This window comes from Podarcis tiliguerta (assembly GCF_965153285.1).
Source record: "Podarcis tiliguerta genome assembly, chromosome: 10".
Taxonomy (NCBI): Eukaryota; Metazoa; Chordata; class Lepidosauria; order Squamata; family Lacertidae; genus Podarcis; species Podarcis tiliguerta.
The window spans coordinates 44,717,621-44,731,882 of NC_139543.1; the positions used below are offsets into that span (position 1 = coordinate 44,717,621).

Consider the following 14,262-nt stretch of genomic DNA (forward strand, 5'->3'; position numbering starts at 1 on the left):
TCACCAGGAATGCACAATCAAAGTACATCAGGAGGGGCACTCAGTTATGACTCGGAAAGCCGCCTTTTCAACAAGATAGAACTTTTTTGTTGAAAACATGGGCAACTTATGCAAACACACACACACACACACACACACACACACTAACTTTTGAGACTGTTTTATGGAAACCAGAGAATTAAAGCTCCCAGGCAAACTCCAAGGAAACACACTCAGAAACAATCTTTTGACTTTGTACCTAAGCCTTCAAAAATTAAAGTAAACCATTTCAAGAGGTATGTCAAACATTGGCAAAAAAGAGAGAGCTTATGTTCACCCGAAGCAAAGCTGAAATTGTGTGACTGGTTACAGCCCAGCTCTTTATTTCAAGTATGTAACATGCTATTTTGCTTTCCTGGACCATGAATGCCGTGTTCAAGACTCATGGAATTAAATGACGATTTAACAGTGACAACAGCTGCAGAAGGAGCAGCCATCTCCTCTATGAGCAAAGAAGGATTCGTCTAGGATGCAACAAAAGCCAAGCAACTGAGCCAGTGAACTGCATAATATGCCTTGTTATTTCCCTGTTTCTTATATTGATCTTTTTTAATGGCATGCTCATTCTTGCTTTCATGCTCCCATCTAAAATATTGACCTCCCATTGGGGAAGGAGGGAGAATGCGGGTTTATAGGCCTGTTAAAGAGATTCCATTTGCACAGAACTTTAAAACGGCAAAGTAAAGATGTAACTCAAAAAATCCACATTTGGATCCATGCAGTGTCCCGCCGAGGTCGGTGCAGACTCTGTGTTACTGAACAAGTCCCCTTACAGATGTTTCCAGACTCTGATCCGGGGTCAGCAAATTCCGTATGTCAGTTGAGATGCTTATGCAGTATAACCACAGTCCCGCTATCCTTTTAAATGCTCGACAAACACTGCATGGTTGCTCATTTCTTATTTCTGGTCCTAATTTCCATGGGTATAATGGGATGGCACTGGGGCTGTACAAGGCAATTGGCCATGGCATCTCCACAAAGTAATGGTGAATATATGAAAGCAGACTATGCCATTCTAATTGGGAATTTAAACTAGAGTTTATAAAGGACATCAAGAACCTTGTGGGTAAAAGCTTCTATGTAACAATACAAAACCACTCAGCAAGTATGCATGCAACTAGAAGGCCTGTAGCACATTGCCTTAGATCAGAGAAAACCAACCCGGTGCCCCCTCCAGATGTTGCTTGGCTCCAACTCCCATCAGCCCCAGCCAACATGGCCAACTTGGCCAATGACCAGGTGTGATGGGAGTTGTAGGTCTACAATATCTGGAGGGAATCACATTGGCTACCTCTGCTCTTGATGAAGTAGTTTAGAACAGAGGGGGCTAATTTATACGTGCTTAGACAATTGGCCCTTCTAGCCCAGTATTGTCTACACTGACAAGTAGCTGGTGCCCAGGGCCTCAGGCAAAAAGATTTCTCAACTCACCATGTCTTTATAACTGGAGAGTTGCCCAAACCTGAACCTGGGACTTCTGTGTACAAAGCATTGGCTTCATCACTGAACTATGTTGCTAATTGGCTTCCAAATTTGGATTGCAAAATTTGCAAAAGCCACCATCTCCCCCAAGCAGTTTGCAGATGTGGGCTTGCATCTAGACCAGCAAGTCAACAGAGGCCCGCTGTGACCTCACAGCAGATCTTCCAATGGTTATCAAGTGAAGTGGAGCAACAGCAACAACAGCAAGAAAATGAAGATTCTCAGAAGAGAGATTCATTGACAGTTACAGGCAGTTACATCGCATTCCCCTTTAATAGAGAAACAATTTACTACCTCAACCTCTTTATCTCTTTCCAAAGGGGCAGGTGCGTTCATCTGCTGTAGCATAATCAAGGAAGAGTCTTGCAGTACTTTAAAGACTAACACAATTTTCTTTATCTCTCCAAGCTTTGATAAAACTGTAAAGAAATGCTTTTCATTTTCTCATTTCCAATCTAAATTTTGATCTTTCACAAATAATCTGGGCTCTGAAAAACACAATGCCTTCAGAACTGAAATTTCAGGATTGTTTTAAAAAACGATCTAACAGAAACAGACATCTGCTAATAATTTTTTCTGCTAATAAATATCTGCACAGTAACTGTGATTCAGCCCTTTCAAACTTGCATTACTAAATGCAAATGAAAAATTGAGAAAACCATAGTGACGCTAGCTTGTCTAGATCCTTTGTTAAAATTCTGAGCAGTGAAAGTAGACTAAAAAACAGACGCTTTCCCTCTCCTTAATGTTAATGATGCCCAGCAATATTTCTCATCATTATCCGAGTCAGATAAGGTGATTCTTGGAAACAGGAATGGACTGGATGAAGGCCACTACGGTGAGGCTGAATCCTGACAAACTGAGGTATTGAGAGTGGGCGGTTCTCAAGTCAGAATTTGGTAAAATTGTTGGGTCATATGTCATTACATTGTTTGTATAATGAACAGGTAGTGCATTGCAACCCATTTGTGCAAAGAGGTCCAAGGCAACAAATGAACTAGTTTATCTATGCCAGATTTGCATGAGAGATTCAATACCCAAAGGGCTACATCTACACATGGCCAGAAGGGAGACATGTGAATCCTGAATTTCATACCACTGTTATGGTCTTCAGCATTAAATAATGGAAGCTAGGAAACAGCAGTGGGATTGTTTGAATTGGTTCTGTTTTGGAATTTATAAAATAAATACAGTTAGACTGAAAACCCCCATAAAGAAACTGGGCCCTTTCAAATACTAGCAAAGTTACCCATCCTTTCTCACACGGCCAACCAGTTCGTGCTGCTCTCGGAGTCTGAGGATATCAGCAACAAGACCAAGAAAGCTGTCAGTCTCCCCACACCCTCTTGGCTCCACCTACCACTGCTGTACAGTCCATTATCTGTCTTGGACTCAACCACACTCAACCACAAAGCATTCTACTAGGGTGAGAAACAGATTAGTAAATATGTGTACATTAATGCAGACTCTCCTCACTCTACAGTTTCAGTGTCTTTACCACTGGTACCTGGTACCCAGTGTCCATTGGGGCTGGTGGGGCAGAAAGCAGGAAGCCAAAGTCAATGACAGGCAGAGCCACCTCCTTATTGGTTGTAAGTAAGATGGCAGTCAGGTAGGGGTTGTCATGGTGCCCCATTTTCCCTAATGGTCCTTCACTGGTCCCTAAATTCAAACAAGCATACAAAACACAATGCTAAACCTTCCTGAGCTTCCCTCTTAAACTGTTGCAATCCGTAATGTACCTTTTCCTGTGAGAATCTGTGTCAGAGCCCAAATATTGACTGTGAACTCAATCTCAAAACCTGGCTCCCTATTCCCCACCACCAGAACTACATTCAATTTTTGGTTTGTACCGAAACTAAGCCTTGCAAATAAGCCCACAGAAGACAGTAGTCCATATTGGGGTCCATGTCCCATCAATCATTTGTCTGTTGAGCCCATTGTCTGGTGATCCATCCATGAGTGGGTGATGCATAAGGATGGATTGTTGCCTAAGACTACTGGCTTAAATTGGTAGATTTAGAGTTCAAGTTTATTGTGTGCTGATTTCAACTAATGAAGATTAATTTGAATTAGTGGGCGGGTGTATTAAAGGCACACTTCTTCATATTTGTAGGCTATTTTGATGGTACTGGCATGTCTGGAGGCGGTTGGAGGATGGATGGCGGCTAACAGATTGAGGTTGAATCCTGACAAGACAGAAGTACTGTTTTTGGGGGACAGGAGGCGGGCAGGTGTGGAGGAATCCCTGGTCCTGAATGGGGTAACTGTGCCCCTGAAGGACCAGGTGCGCAGCCTGGGAGTCATTTTGGACTCACAGCTGTCCATGGAGGCACAGGTCAAATCTGTATCCAGGGCAGCTGTTTACCAGCTCCATCTGGTACGTAGGCTGAGACCCTATCTGCCTGCAGACTGTCTCGCCAGAGTGGTGCATGCTCTGGTTATCTCCCGCTTGGACTACTGCAATGCGCTCTACGTGGGGCTACCTTTGAAGGTGACCCGGAAACTACAACTAATCCAGAATGTGGCAGCTAGACTGGTGACTGGGAGCGGCCGCCGAGACCATATAACACCAGTCTTGAAAGACCTACATTGGCTCCCAGTACGTTTCCGAGCACAATTCAAAGTGTTGGTGCTGACCTTTAAAGCCCTAAACAGCCTCGGTCCAGTATATCTGAAGGAGCGTCTCCACCTCCATCATTCTGCCCGGACACTGAGGTCCAGCTCCGAGGGCCTTCTGGCGGTTCCCTCACTGCGAGAGGCCAAGTTACAGGGAACCAGGCAGAGGGCCTTCTCGGTAGTGGCGCCCGCCCTGTGGAACGCCCTCCCATCAGATGTCAAAGCAATAAACAACTACCTGACATTCAGAAGACATCTGAAGGCAGCCCTGTTCAGGGAAGTTTTAATATGTGACATTTTAGTGTATTTTTCATCTTTGTTGGAAGCCGCCCAGAGTGGCTGGGGAAACCCAGCCAGATGGGCGGGGTACAAATAATAAATTATTATTATTATTATTATTAACACAGTAAGAAACGAAATATGTATTACTGAGTTGGATGCATTCTAACATTAGTGCTAGAAGCAGGAGAGTTTGATGCGTTGCTCAAGCCGCAACAGATGCAGTATAACAGTACAACACAGCATACAATAGGCTAATGGCTTGCAACTCTTCTAACAACCCAAGCTGGCAATTGTAATACCCTAAGAACGGGGCTCCCACTAGCAGAATGGCCGCTATGCTAGTGAAGTTGCCACAGATGGATCAATGCATCCCTTTACTTCTTACAATGAGTGGCCTTTGGGGTTTCTTAAATAAGTTCTCTTACTTCAGTATTTCAAGCAGTCACTTTTAGGGAGGTTATGGTAATACACGAGTCTTCTGAAGACTGGTTCAAAAGACAGAAGCTTCATCAAAATCCTTTAATCCTAATGCAAACACTTTGTAAATAAGCCCAGTGTCACTGGCTTGTAATCAACGTTCAGATTATCCCCCGACAAATACCTTTGCCTCTCAGAAGAAGATGAAGTGGGGTTCCCCTCCCATCCAGTCAGCTGTTGCAAGCGAGCTCGTGCTGAAAAGTCAGGGAGAGGCCACGACTCCTATAGAGTTTTCAGCTCTCCAGAGACTTCTGGCTGGCACAAGTGCGACACCCATTAAATGTGGCTGCAAAGAGGACATGTGGAAGATGGATGCTTTCTTGTTATATACTATGTCTACAAAAACAGCCAAGGGAAATGAACTGCTCCTCCACAACATAGACTTCTCAGGGAATTCATGTAAGTTAGCTGCAGACAGTTGCCGCTGCTGCAATCAGCTGATAGTCTCTGCTCATTGAACCCCAGGAATCATTTCAAGAACTACGAAATCCCACCACCTTAGCTGCCAACAGGATAATAGTGAGACACATGACAGGCAGACCACAAGTCCATGGAAGCACTGTTTAGATTTACAGGTATAGGGAGAATGGAACGAACTTGGGAGTCTCCAAAAGATGTTATTGTTATGGTCACGAGGCAAAGACTGAGGCTAAATAGACTTACAGCAGCTTCAGAGCTAATCTCTATGATTCAGTAGGGAAATGCATGATAAAAGGAGGAGCTGATCATGGTCACAATCCATAAGGTGTTGCTGCAAAACAAAAGGCTCTTCATGGGAGCAATGCTTGGTGGATTGTGATGAATTATCCACACTACTATTCTTGCCCAAAGCCCTGCCTCCAGGATGTGTTTAGCCCAGGATTTTAAAAAGTTGGAGTGGTTTCCCAGGGGCAAGCATGTAATGTGTTTTGAGAGAGGACATAGATCAAATACTTCTAGGGCAATAAACTAAGCAGTTAGTGAATTCAGTAAATATACAAAGGCAAGAATTTCTGTAGTATGTCAGACAGACTCATCAGGCCAACTCTATCATTAGGCAAAGTGAAGCAGCTGCTTCAGGTGGCAGTTCTGGGGCGAGCAGCGGGAAGGGAAGGCAACAGATATAAGGAGTTGGACCGAACTGTGTGTGTGCCCCATACAGCCTGCTCTGTACCCACTAATCTGGCCTGTTGTTCTCAGATGCAGGAGAATAAGCTGTTTTGTCAGTTGTATTGAATTAAGATTAAACTGCCCATCCTGGAAAGAGGAACAGGTGCATCTTGGCTATTGTTGCAGGCAGAAAATTGTATTGGGCTGGCCCTCAGACTCCTGTTTCACCCAATCCAGTATCTTCTTGCTGGCACATGGAATAATGTGGCCAGACAAGATCCTCTCCATAAACCCCATTTTAGTTAATGATCAGTGTTAGCCCTAAAATTTCCGGGCCATCCATAATAACTCCAGCTGTCAAGCAGTTATGAACCGCAACTGCAGCCTGTTGCAAAATTTAATTATCAATCAATCAATCAATCAATCAATCCTATTACCAGGGCTGACCCTACCATTAGGCTGAGCAAGGTGGTTGCCTGAGGAGGCCGATGATGACAGGTGGAGAACAGGCAGGGTTGTGTGTACCACACAGGTTACCTTCGGCCTTCTAAGCTGCCCCACTGCCCTCCATATGCAGTGAAGGACGCTGTCCCTTCACCAGTGCTGAAAAAAGATCAGACTGCTAGATCCCTTGCAAGCGTTTGTGCACAGAATGGGGTAGGGATCTTGTCCTTTGCCTCAGGACAGCAATAAGCCTTGGGGTGGCCATGTTTATAGCTACCAGATAAGCTTACTGTATATCAGAGAAGACTACAAAATAAATGCATGCCACCACATCAAGTTCTCCTAGAAACAAGTTAGCACTGCTATAACCTATGCTCTGAAGCTTTCAAAGAGTCATACCGTGACGCCTTTGGCAGCGCAGGAAACGTAAAGAGATGAAGGGGGGGAAATACGTTTTAAAATGTTTGTCCCCTCTCTTCTCCCTGCCCCTCATCTCTGTTCTTCTGATTCTAACTGACAGCCGCTCCCTCTGAAGTCTCCCATTTCGCAAGCAGCTCCTTTTTGCTTGCATATTGCAGCAGCCAAGGCACTGTTTAAATGCAAGCAGGGAACAAAGTGACGCATTAAATATGTAAGAAACGCCGTCTCTTACCTGTCAGGTGCTCTGCAAGGGCAGGAGAACAAAGGGAGGGCAGAGAGGAAGGAGAAAGGCTAGAAAGGGCAGCTTGTGGTTTTGAAAGGATATGGATTGCACACCATCTTGATGCACCAACTGCGAGGGCTGGTGGTCTGTTTCAGGCAGAAGAAAACCACGGGGGCCAAATCAGGATAGGGCACATCTGGGTCCGGCGGAGGCTCCATGTCACCATCATCATCTTCGTCACCCAGGTCTGGGGACGGTGGTGGTTGCTCCAGCAGGGTTGGTTGCTCACTCATTCCCGGATCCACATGTTCCAGAGAGCACAGAGTAGGATTGCGAGTGGGTGGGTTCCCCGACTGCCGGGTAGAGGAGGGGTGGGAGCCATGTTCGGCCATGTTGGCATGAAATGAGAATCCCTGGAAAGAGACAGAAGTGACACAGTTGACGAAAAGTCCACCACCAAATGCACAGAACAACTGTCCTTTGCTTTGATAGAACCAATCCAAAATGTTAGATGAACTTGCTTACTTGCTTGCTTACTAATGTCATTCTCATTCCAGGCCATACTGAGAAGTTTTCATAACTCCTCCTCACTCTGGCTCAATAAACACATTCATGATGAAAAGGCAATAATATTATAGCCCTCGGTACAGACCCCACTGGCAGAAGCAGCGCAATCTGTCAGTGTGTGTGTGTGTTACACACTGCTGACGAGGCCAGGAAACTTCATGGTAGACATCCATCTACGGCTAATTATACCCAACAAAACTTGGCATATTGAGGATGTGGGTTGACAGGATCCATGCCAAATTTGGTTGGCAACTCAGCCCACATGTAACAGGCCCCTGCAAAGTTGCCTATAGTTGGTCGAGTATTGGAACGATTAACATGAATCGTGCCATGATCTATGCGGGCAGTGATGCAATCACCCAACTGTTTCACCACATGTTGCCTGGACACTGTATGCAAAATCCACTCAGCTCACATATTCAACGTCCCACTTTGGTTGCGTCATTTAAAAATGGGAGTCTCACCCCATCTATTCCCTCTTCATCCACTAAAATCCATTTAGAAACTTGTTGCCAAAGTCATCTTTCCTGCTACTTAATCAAACCACATCACTCTCTAATCCATTATACAGTGTGAGCCACTTGACTGGTCCTACATATTCCATGAACACAACACTGCATACAAACCATTTTCTGTCTTTTCAAGGCCCTTCAGGATTCTAGCTTGAATCCTGCATCAACGTTCAGCATGATGCCTTGAAACTCAGAGAGTACATTTAGAAAAAGTATAAAACTTGTATGGTTTTCATTATCATATAACATCTCACTCTCAAATACTATTTTTCCCTGGGACTTAAAATTCAGCTGAAAATTTCCTCCCCCCTTTTGAAGGAATGAATTTTTAGTCCTGGACTGCTTGTGTATATGGTGTACTTGTTATGTCTTCATGCAACTGGCAAAGGGATACATAGCTTTGTTGTCTATGGGGAGTATAGGGTTAACTTGGAGACCTGGCAGATTTGTCAAGGCTCAAATAGCTCAGAGCATGAGATTATTGTTCTCAGAGTTGTGAGTATGAGCCCCACAATGGGTGAAAGATTCCTGCATTGTAGGGGGTTGGACTAGATGACCCTCATGGTCCTTTCCAACTCTCCAATTCTACAATTCTATGATTCATTAAACAAATGGGTTGAGGCATCTGCTATTGCTGATGTGCAGGATAGCACATCCCTCATCTGAGGGCAGGAAATGTGAAAGCTCTAAATTTCCTTGAGCAAATGTCCCAAGTGGAGGAGCATATGATTGACAGGCAATGCCATGAATACAGATAGACACGCAGACAAGAGACAAGCAGATTAAGGGGATCTAAGTTTGGGAAGAAGGAACAGGGAACAAAAAGCCTACTTGAGACCAAAGAAGCCTGGTAAGTTAGGATGGGACAGACTAGGGCTAAAGGATCATATTTATCCAATTTTGTTCTAGTTTCAGCAGGTTTGGGACATTGCATTTATATGTAATGTTTACATGGGGATACCTCAAATGGGGGAAGAGTGGCAGAAGCAAAGGGGTACACTCTCTTATGGCCAGATAGCCAGGGACCCAGGTGGTTGGGACACGGCCATCAAACCTGCCTTTCCCCATAAGGTCCCTAGGCAGGTTACAACAATACAATGTACCATTATAAATGGAACACACCAGTGTAAATTCAACAAAAGAGATGGGCCCCAGTGAAAGGTGTACAATGAAGATGCCAGAAGCCCATTTGTGGGGCAGGAGTTCCACAATTTAGGGGCTGCCACAGAGAAAGCCCTGTCCTGGGTCACGATTCCCTGTACTTCTGAACTCCCAAGGGTGCCCCCAGAAGGTCAGCAGGGATAGAAGCAGTCTTTCAGATATCTGGCACCTAAGTCACTGAGGACTCTCAGCACTAGTGTGAGCACCTTTAACTGGGCCCAGAAATGAAATAGCAACCAGCTGAATCTGAAAGGTGAGCTGTGGTACCAGGTACACAGCAGTGCACTCTGGAAACAAGCAAAAAATAATCAGAAAAAAATTAATGTGGCAGCTATTAAATAGGTGCCGGTGGGAGGGGATGGTGTTGCGCAGCTCCAGTTCTCACTTGAAGCGAGGCTCTGCTCCACAAAGTGAACAGCTATGGAATACTGTGGCTTTTTAGGAAGATTAATCAAAAGGTGAGAAAAGGTTACTGAGAAGCATAGGACATAAGGCTTCACCGCAGCAGCCCTGAAGCACTGCTGGTTCTGGCACAGTGCCCTACCAAACAGCTGCTTAAGTCATTCAGAAACACATAATGACTATTGGCTGAATTAGAAAAGCAGGCACATGTACTTCATGTAACAGAACACACAAAAAAAGGAGGGAAGGTCAGCATTTTAACGGGGTTTACTTGAGGAGAACTTCTAGGCTCCCAGGGGAGGCAAAATTACGCAAAAGCTCATGGATGTGAGAGCAGGCTGGTGCCCATGAAGTCCATACCCTCCAAGATGTTGAGTCCCAAAACCAGGACATGCGTCTTCCCATCTGTTCTCATGTGGGTCACATGACTCATGTGGAATATTACAGAGTCCAAAATATGTGCTTGGGGGAAACGTGCTCTCACAGTGCCCCAAAATGTGCTTTTGGAGGCACCATGTGAGTTCACAGCCCCCCACCCTGAATTTTTTTCAAGGAGAGATATCAGCACAAAATCATGCAAGATCATAGCCTCTCAAATGGCTGCTATGCTGTTACAGGGGGGAACAGGATGTCCCAGTTTTTCTGGGATACTTGAGGGGTATAGAAGTTCTCAGTTGCAACTGCCTGCAAAAATCCTTAGTGCAGTCACTGCCTCTCAGCCTAGACTACCTCACAGGGCTGTTGTTGGGGTTAAATGAGGGGAGGGAGAACCATATATGCCACCTTGAGCTCCTTGGAGAAAAAGGTGAGATATAAATGTGATAAGTAAGTAATAGTCCAAGACCAACTTTAATTATGCAACATGAACTGGCTGGTATGTGATGGAATCTCCCCTCTCAAGAAAAGAATCGTTACAGGCTGGAAGCACCCTGACCCCTACACCCATTCTGAAAACCACCTGCGCTTCTTTGTGGACATCCAGTGTTGGCTTCCATCTAGTGTTTATTTGGTTTGAAAAAGGTTTTTTTCCATTTTAAAAAATGTAGATTTAAATGCATTAACTTCTATGTAAAGTGCCTGAGCACCAATTGCAGAGGGGGCACTGCATAAACATTTATGATGTCCCTGTTGTGCCCCCCCCCCATTTGAAGAGCCCTAGCAGGGAACAGCACTTGTTTTTTTCTGAAACACATAAAAACAGCTTAGATGCCAGAGCGCAAGGAGGAAGTGCAATTATTGACAGAAGACTGCATTGTGCCCCCTCCTGGCGCCTTATGCGATGGCGTTCTGGTCTGCTGTGTGATGGAATGCGTCTCCCCTCATTCTGTTATTACAAAGAGGGCAGCACAGAACAGCGTGTCACACTGGGGTGGCTTATGTAGCAATGCGAGAGCATTTAAAAACATCAATTTCCAGTAAAATCCAATTGCCAACAGTAGAGGATTTATCAGTGACAAAGATCCAAAACACAGAGCTTATCTGCTCATAATCCTGTCTCCACTCTAAAAGCGGAACATTATCTTCCCCGTGTTTCCCAGATCTTTCTGCCCATGAGCTTGCCTTTGTTGTGCTGTTGCTACACAGCCCATGTTCAATCAATGTTGCTTGGTCTAGACGTGCAGCACCTCCTGCTGTTTATCTGCAGACCCTTGTTCTCCGTGCAGATCTGCTTCCAGGCATTCCAGTCACGCCTGAACACAGTGGGGCCAACACCTTGCTCTCTAATCTGTGGGCAGTCTTTATACCTGCTTCTAGTTTGCTTTAATAAATTATATCTCAAGTTCTTTCCATCAAGGCGAGTTTACCAATGGGAACTGGGGATGCATCTATAAATGCACAGCATATTTAGAACTGCAGCAAGAACACAGGGAAACGAGTACATTATGTTGGAAATGTGCAAATGCAAATATTTTATGCCCAAGAAAAGTGAGGAAATCTTCTCAAAAGAAATGGCAGTTCGCATATTAAGAGAATGGTCTATTATGGGGGGGGGGGGATCTGCGACTTTCCAGATAGATATCAGGAGTAGGAGTCTTTGACCACTGGTCACACTCATTGTGGCTGATGGAAGTGGGAGGATCACAGGTGTGGCCACCCAGAGTCTATTATTTCCTTGTATATTTCAGGATGGCATGATGTGGATAGCAGATTTGGGAAGTGAGAGATCTGGTAATAATGTCTAAATCCAAAACTTACGTTTGAGTTACAGAATGCTTACTCTGAAAGAACATTTGAAGCTAGCTAAAAATTATTAGAATCTATTTTAAGAGAAATATTAGTACAAATAAATTCTCCTTATAACGAAGTAAAACAATTATATGGAAAAATCTCTTCACATTCTCACGACCCTGTGGATAATACATTAAGATCTGAAATTGTTTGCATAAATTACATTTTAAATTAAAATGTTAGCACGCGTTGCCAGTATTCTGTAGTATTTTACTGATACTCTGCAGCTGCAGTTCTGTGCCACTTACCTGACAGTAATTCCCACTGAATGCAGTGGGACTTACTTCAGAGTAAACTTGCATAAGATTGTGATATAAGTGAAGGAACAGGTTACCCAAACGGTCTGAAAAGGCTACATAAGTACTGTGCAGCCTTACACGGGAGCAGATCAAACTGAACTCGGTGGGACTTGCTGAGATACAGAGGTGTGTTCTCTTCTGGCAGGGACACATGGCTTGTTTTATCTGCTTATAGTTCACCCAAAGTCCTGTTCAGAAGGCATTGGGTTGCATCCATCGCAACAGCTCTACTCGCACAACAAACTTGCATGCTTCCAATGGAACTTCTTCCTCTCCGGTCCCCCAAGGCCCCATGTGCCCTCAAAATCAGCTCTGGGGGGTTGTTGGACCTTCTGGAACAGATTGGGGGAGGTGGAGGAAACAGAAGTCCCATTGCAAGAGCAAAGCTCTGCTCACACAGTGGTGGATACAAGCTGTTGTTATTTTAGTGTGAGGATGGATTAGGAAACACATGGGCAAATATCCCAAATGGACACTGACGGATTCACTAAATGGCTACTCTATCTATCTATCTATCTATCTATCTATCTATCTATCATCTATCATCTACCTATTTATTTATTTATGAAATTTATAAACTGTTTGACCCAAAAAATCATAGATAAAGCATGGTTAAAATACACAAACCAATTGTTAAACAAATAAACATCAATCCATCAGCATTAAGAACAGAGAAAAAGCTTTTAAAACAAATATAAGCAATTAGATCTTATGTGTCTGGTTCCCAAAATGATTACACACATGGCCACAGAATTTGCATTATACCACAGGTTTCGCCCCAGCACCATCATGACAGATACAGGTCAGTGGAGCAATCCAGTGTCTTGGTGGCACCATCAAAAACGCTGGACATTGTGACCATACCAGCAAAAGCCCTTTTTGAGCCCATTCATTCATTCTCATTTTCCAGCCATTAAAGTCAATCCAAGCACAAGGATGTTCTTACAGCACACCACAGAAATCCCAAAATACCCAACTCCTTTTTCTCAAAACTATTTGCTTTTTGCACCTTTGGTGATACGTTTGTTCCAGATAACCGGGCAGTGACTTCTGAGACACATCACACATAGAAGCAGATCCCTTCTCCCTTTCACAACTTGAGCAGGATTTTCGCTACAGCCTCCCAGCATGCTGCTGTTGAGTCCACCTTCAGTTCCGTCAAGGCCACAGAGGTGAAAGGTTACTTGGAGACTGCTGGGAGAAAAGGCTTGCTTGTTGTGAAGCTCCAAAAGACTAGAAGGCTGGCAATTCCAAGCCATGCTTTACACTGCTTCATAATTAACAATACAATGCAACAAAGCTATGGAAAGCAACCTCATTAGCATTTCCCAGTTTCCGCTCACAGTTTTATTTTCAGGATTTCTTTTGCACTCCCGCTGCCAGGCATCCGCCATAGTGAAAAGCACAACTCTCTCCCCCTGGCATTGAAAGAAACAGTTTATGCCTTACAGAAGAAGAAGAAGAAGAAGAAGAAGAAGAAGAAGAAGAAGAAGAAGAAGAAGAGGAGGAAGAAGAGTTTGGATTTGATATCCCACCTTTCACTCCCCTTCAGGAGTCTCAAAGCGGCTAACATTCTCTTTTCCCTTCCTCCCCCACAACAAACACTCTGTGAGGTGAGTGGGGCTGAGAGACTTCAGAGAAGTGTGACTGGCCCAAGGTCACCCAGCAGCTGCATGTGGAGGAGCGGAGACGCAAACCCGGTTCCCCAGATTATGAGACTACTGCTCTTAACCACTACACCACACTGGCTCTCACTGGTGGGGTAGCAACTGCACTCACTGGTGGGGTAGCAACTGGTCTGCTAGTTCACCAGGGATACCTTTTTTGTGAACGAAGGAAGGAAGGAAGGAAGGAAGGAAGGAATTGCTGCATCCGACAGATTATCTACTCCAATTTGCTGCAGCCGAAACAATTCATTACAGGCTGCATGAATGCAGAAGCAGATTAACCAGTATGGGCACTGTGAAGCTAAGAGTACCCTCTTGACAGAGAATAGCCCCCACCCTATCCAGCTCAA

General features: G+C 44.5%; 1 protein-coding gene across 7 annotated transcripts in view; it reads right to left on the reverse strand.

Moving 5' to 3' along the window:
- CACNA1I (calcium voltage-gated channel subunit alpha1 I) overlaps positions 1-14,262 on the reverse strand; it is a 354,183-nt gene that overhangs the window by 247,838 nt on the left and 92,083 nt on the right. For all 7 annotated transcript variants that reach the window (XM_083400406.1, XM_083400407.1, XM_083400408.1 and 4 more), the window contains one exon: positions 7,178-7,488. In XM_083400406.1, the coding sequence (XP_083256532.1) occupies positions 7,178-7,467 (290 nt within the window). In that variant the 5' untranslated portion in view covers positions 7,468-7,488. The remainder of the gene's footprint in view (positions 1-7,177; positions 7,489-14,262) is intronic.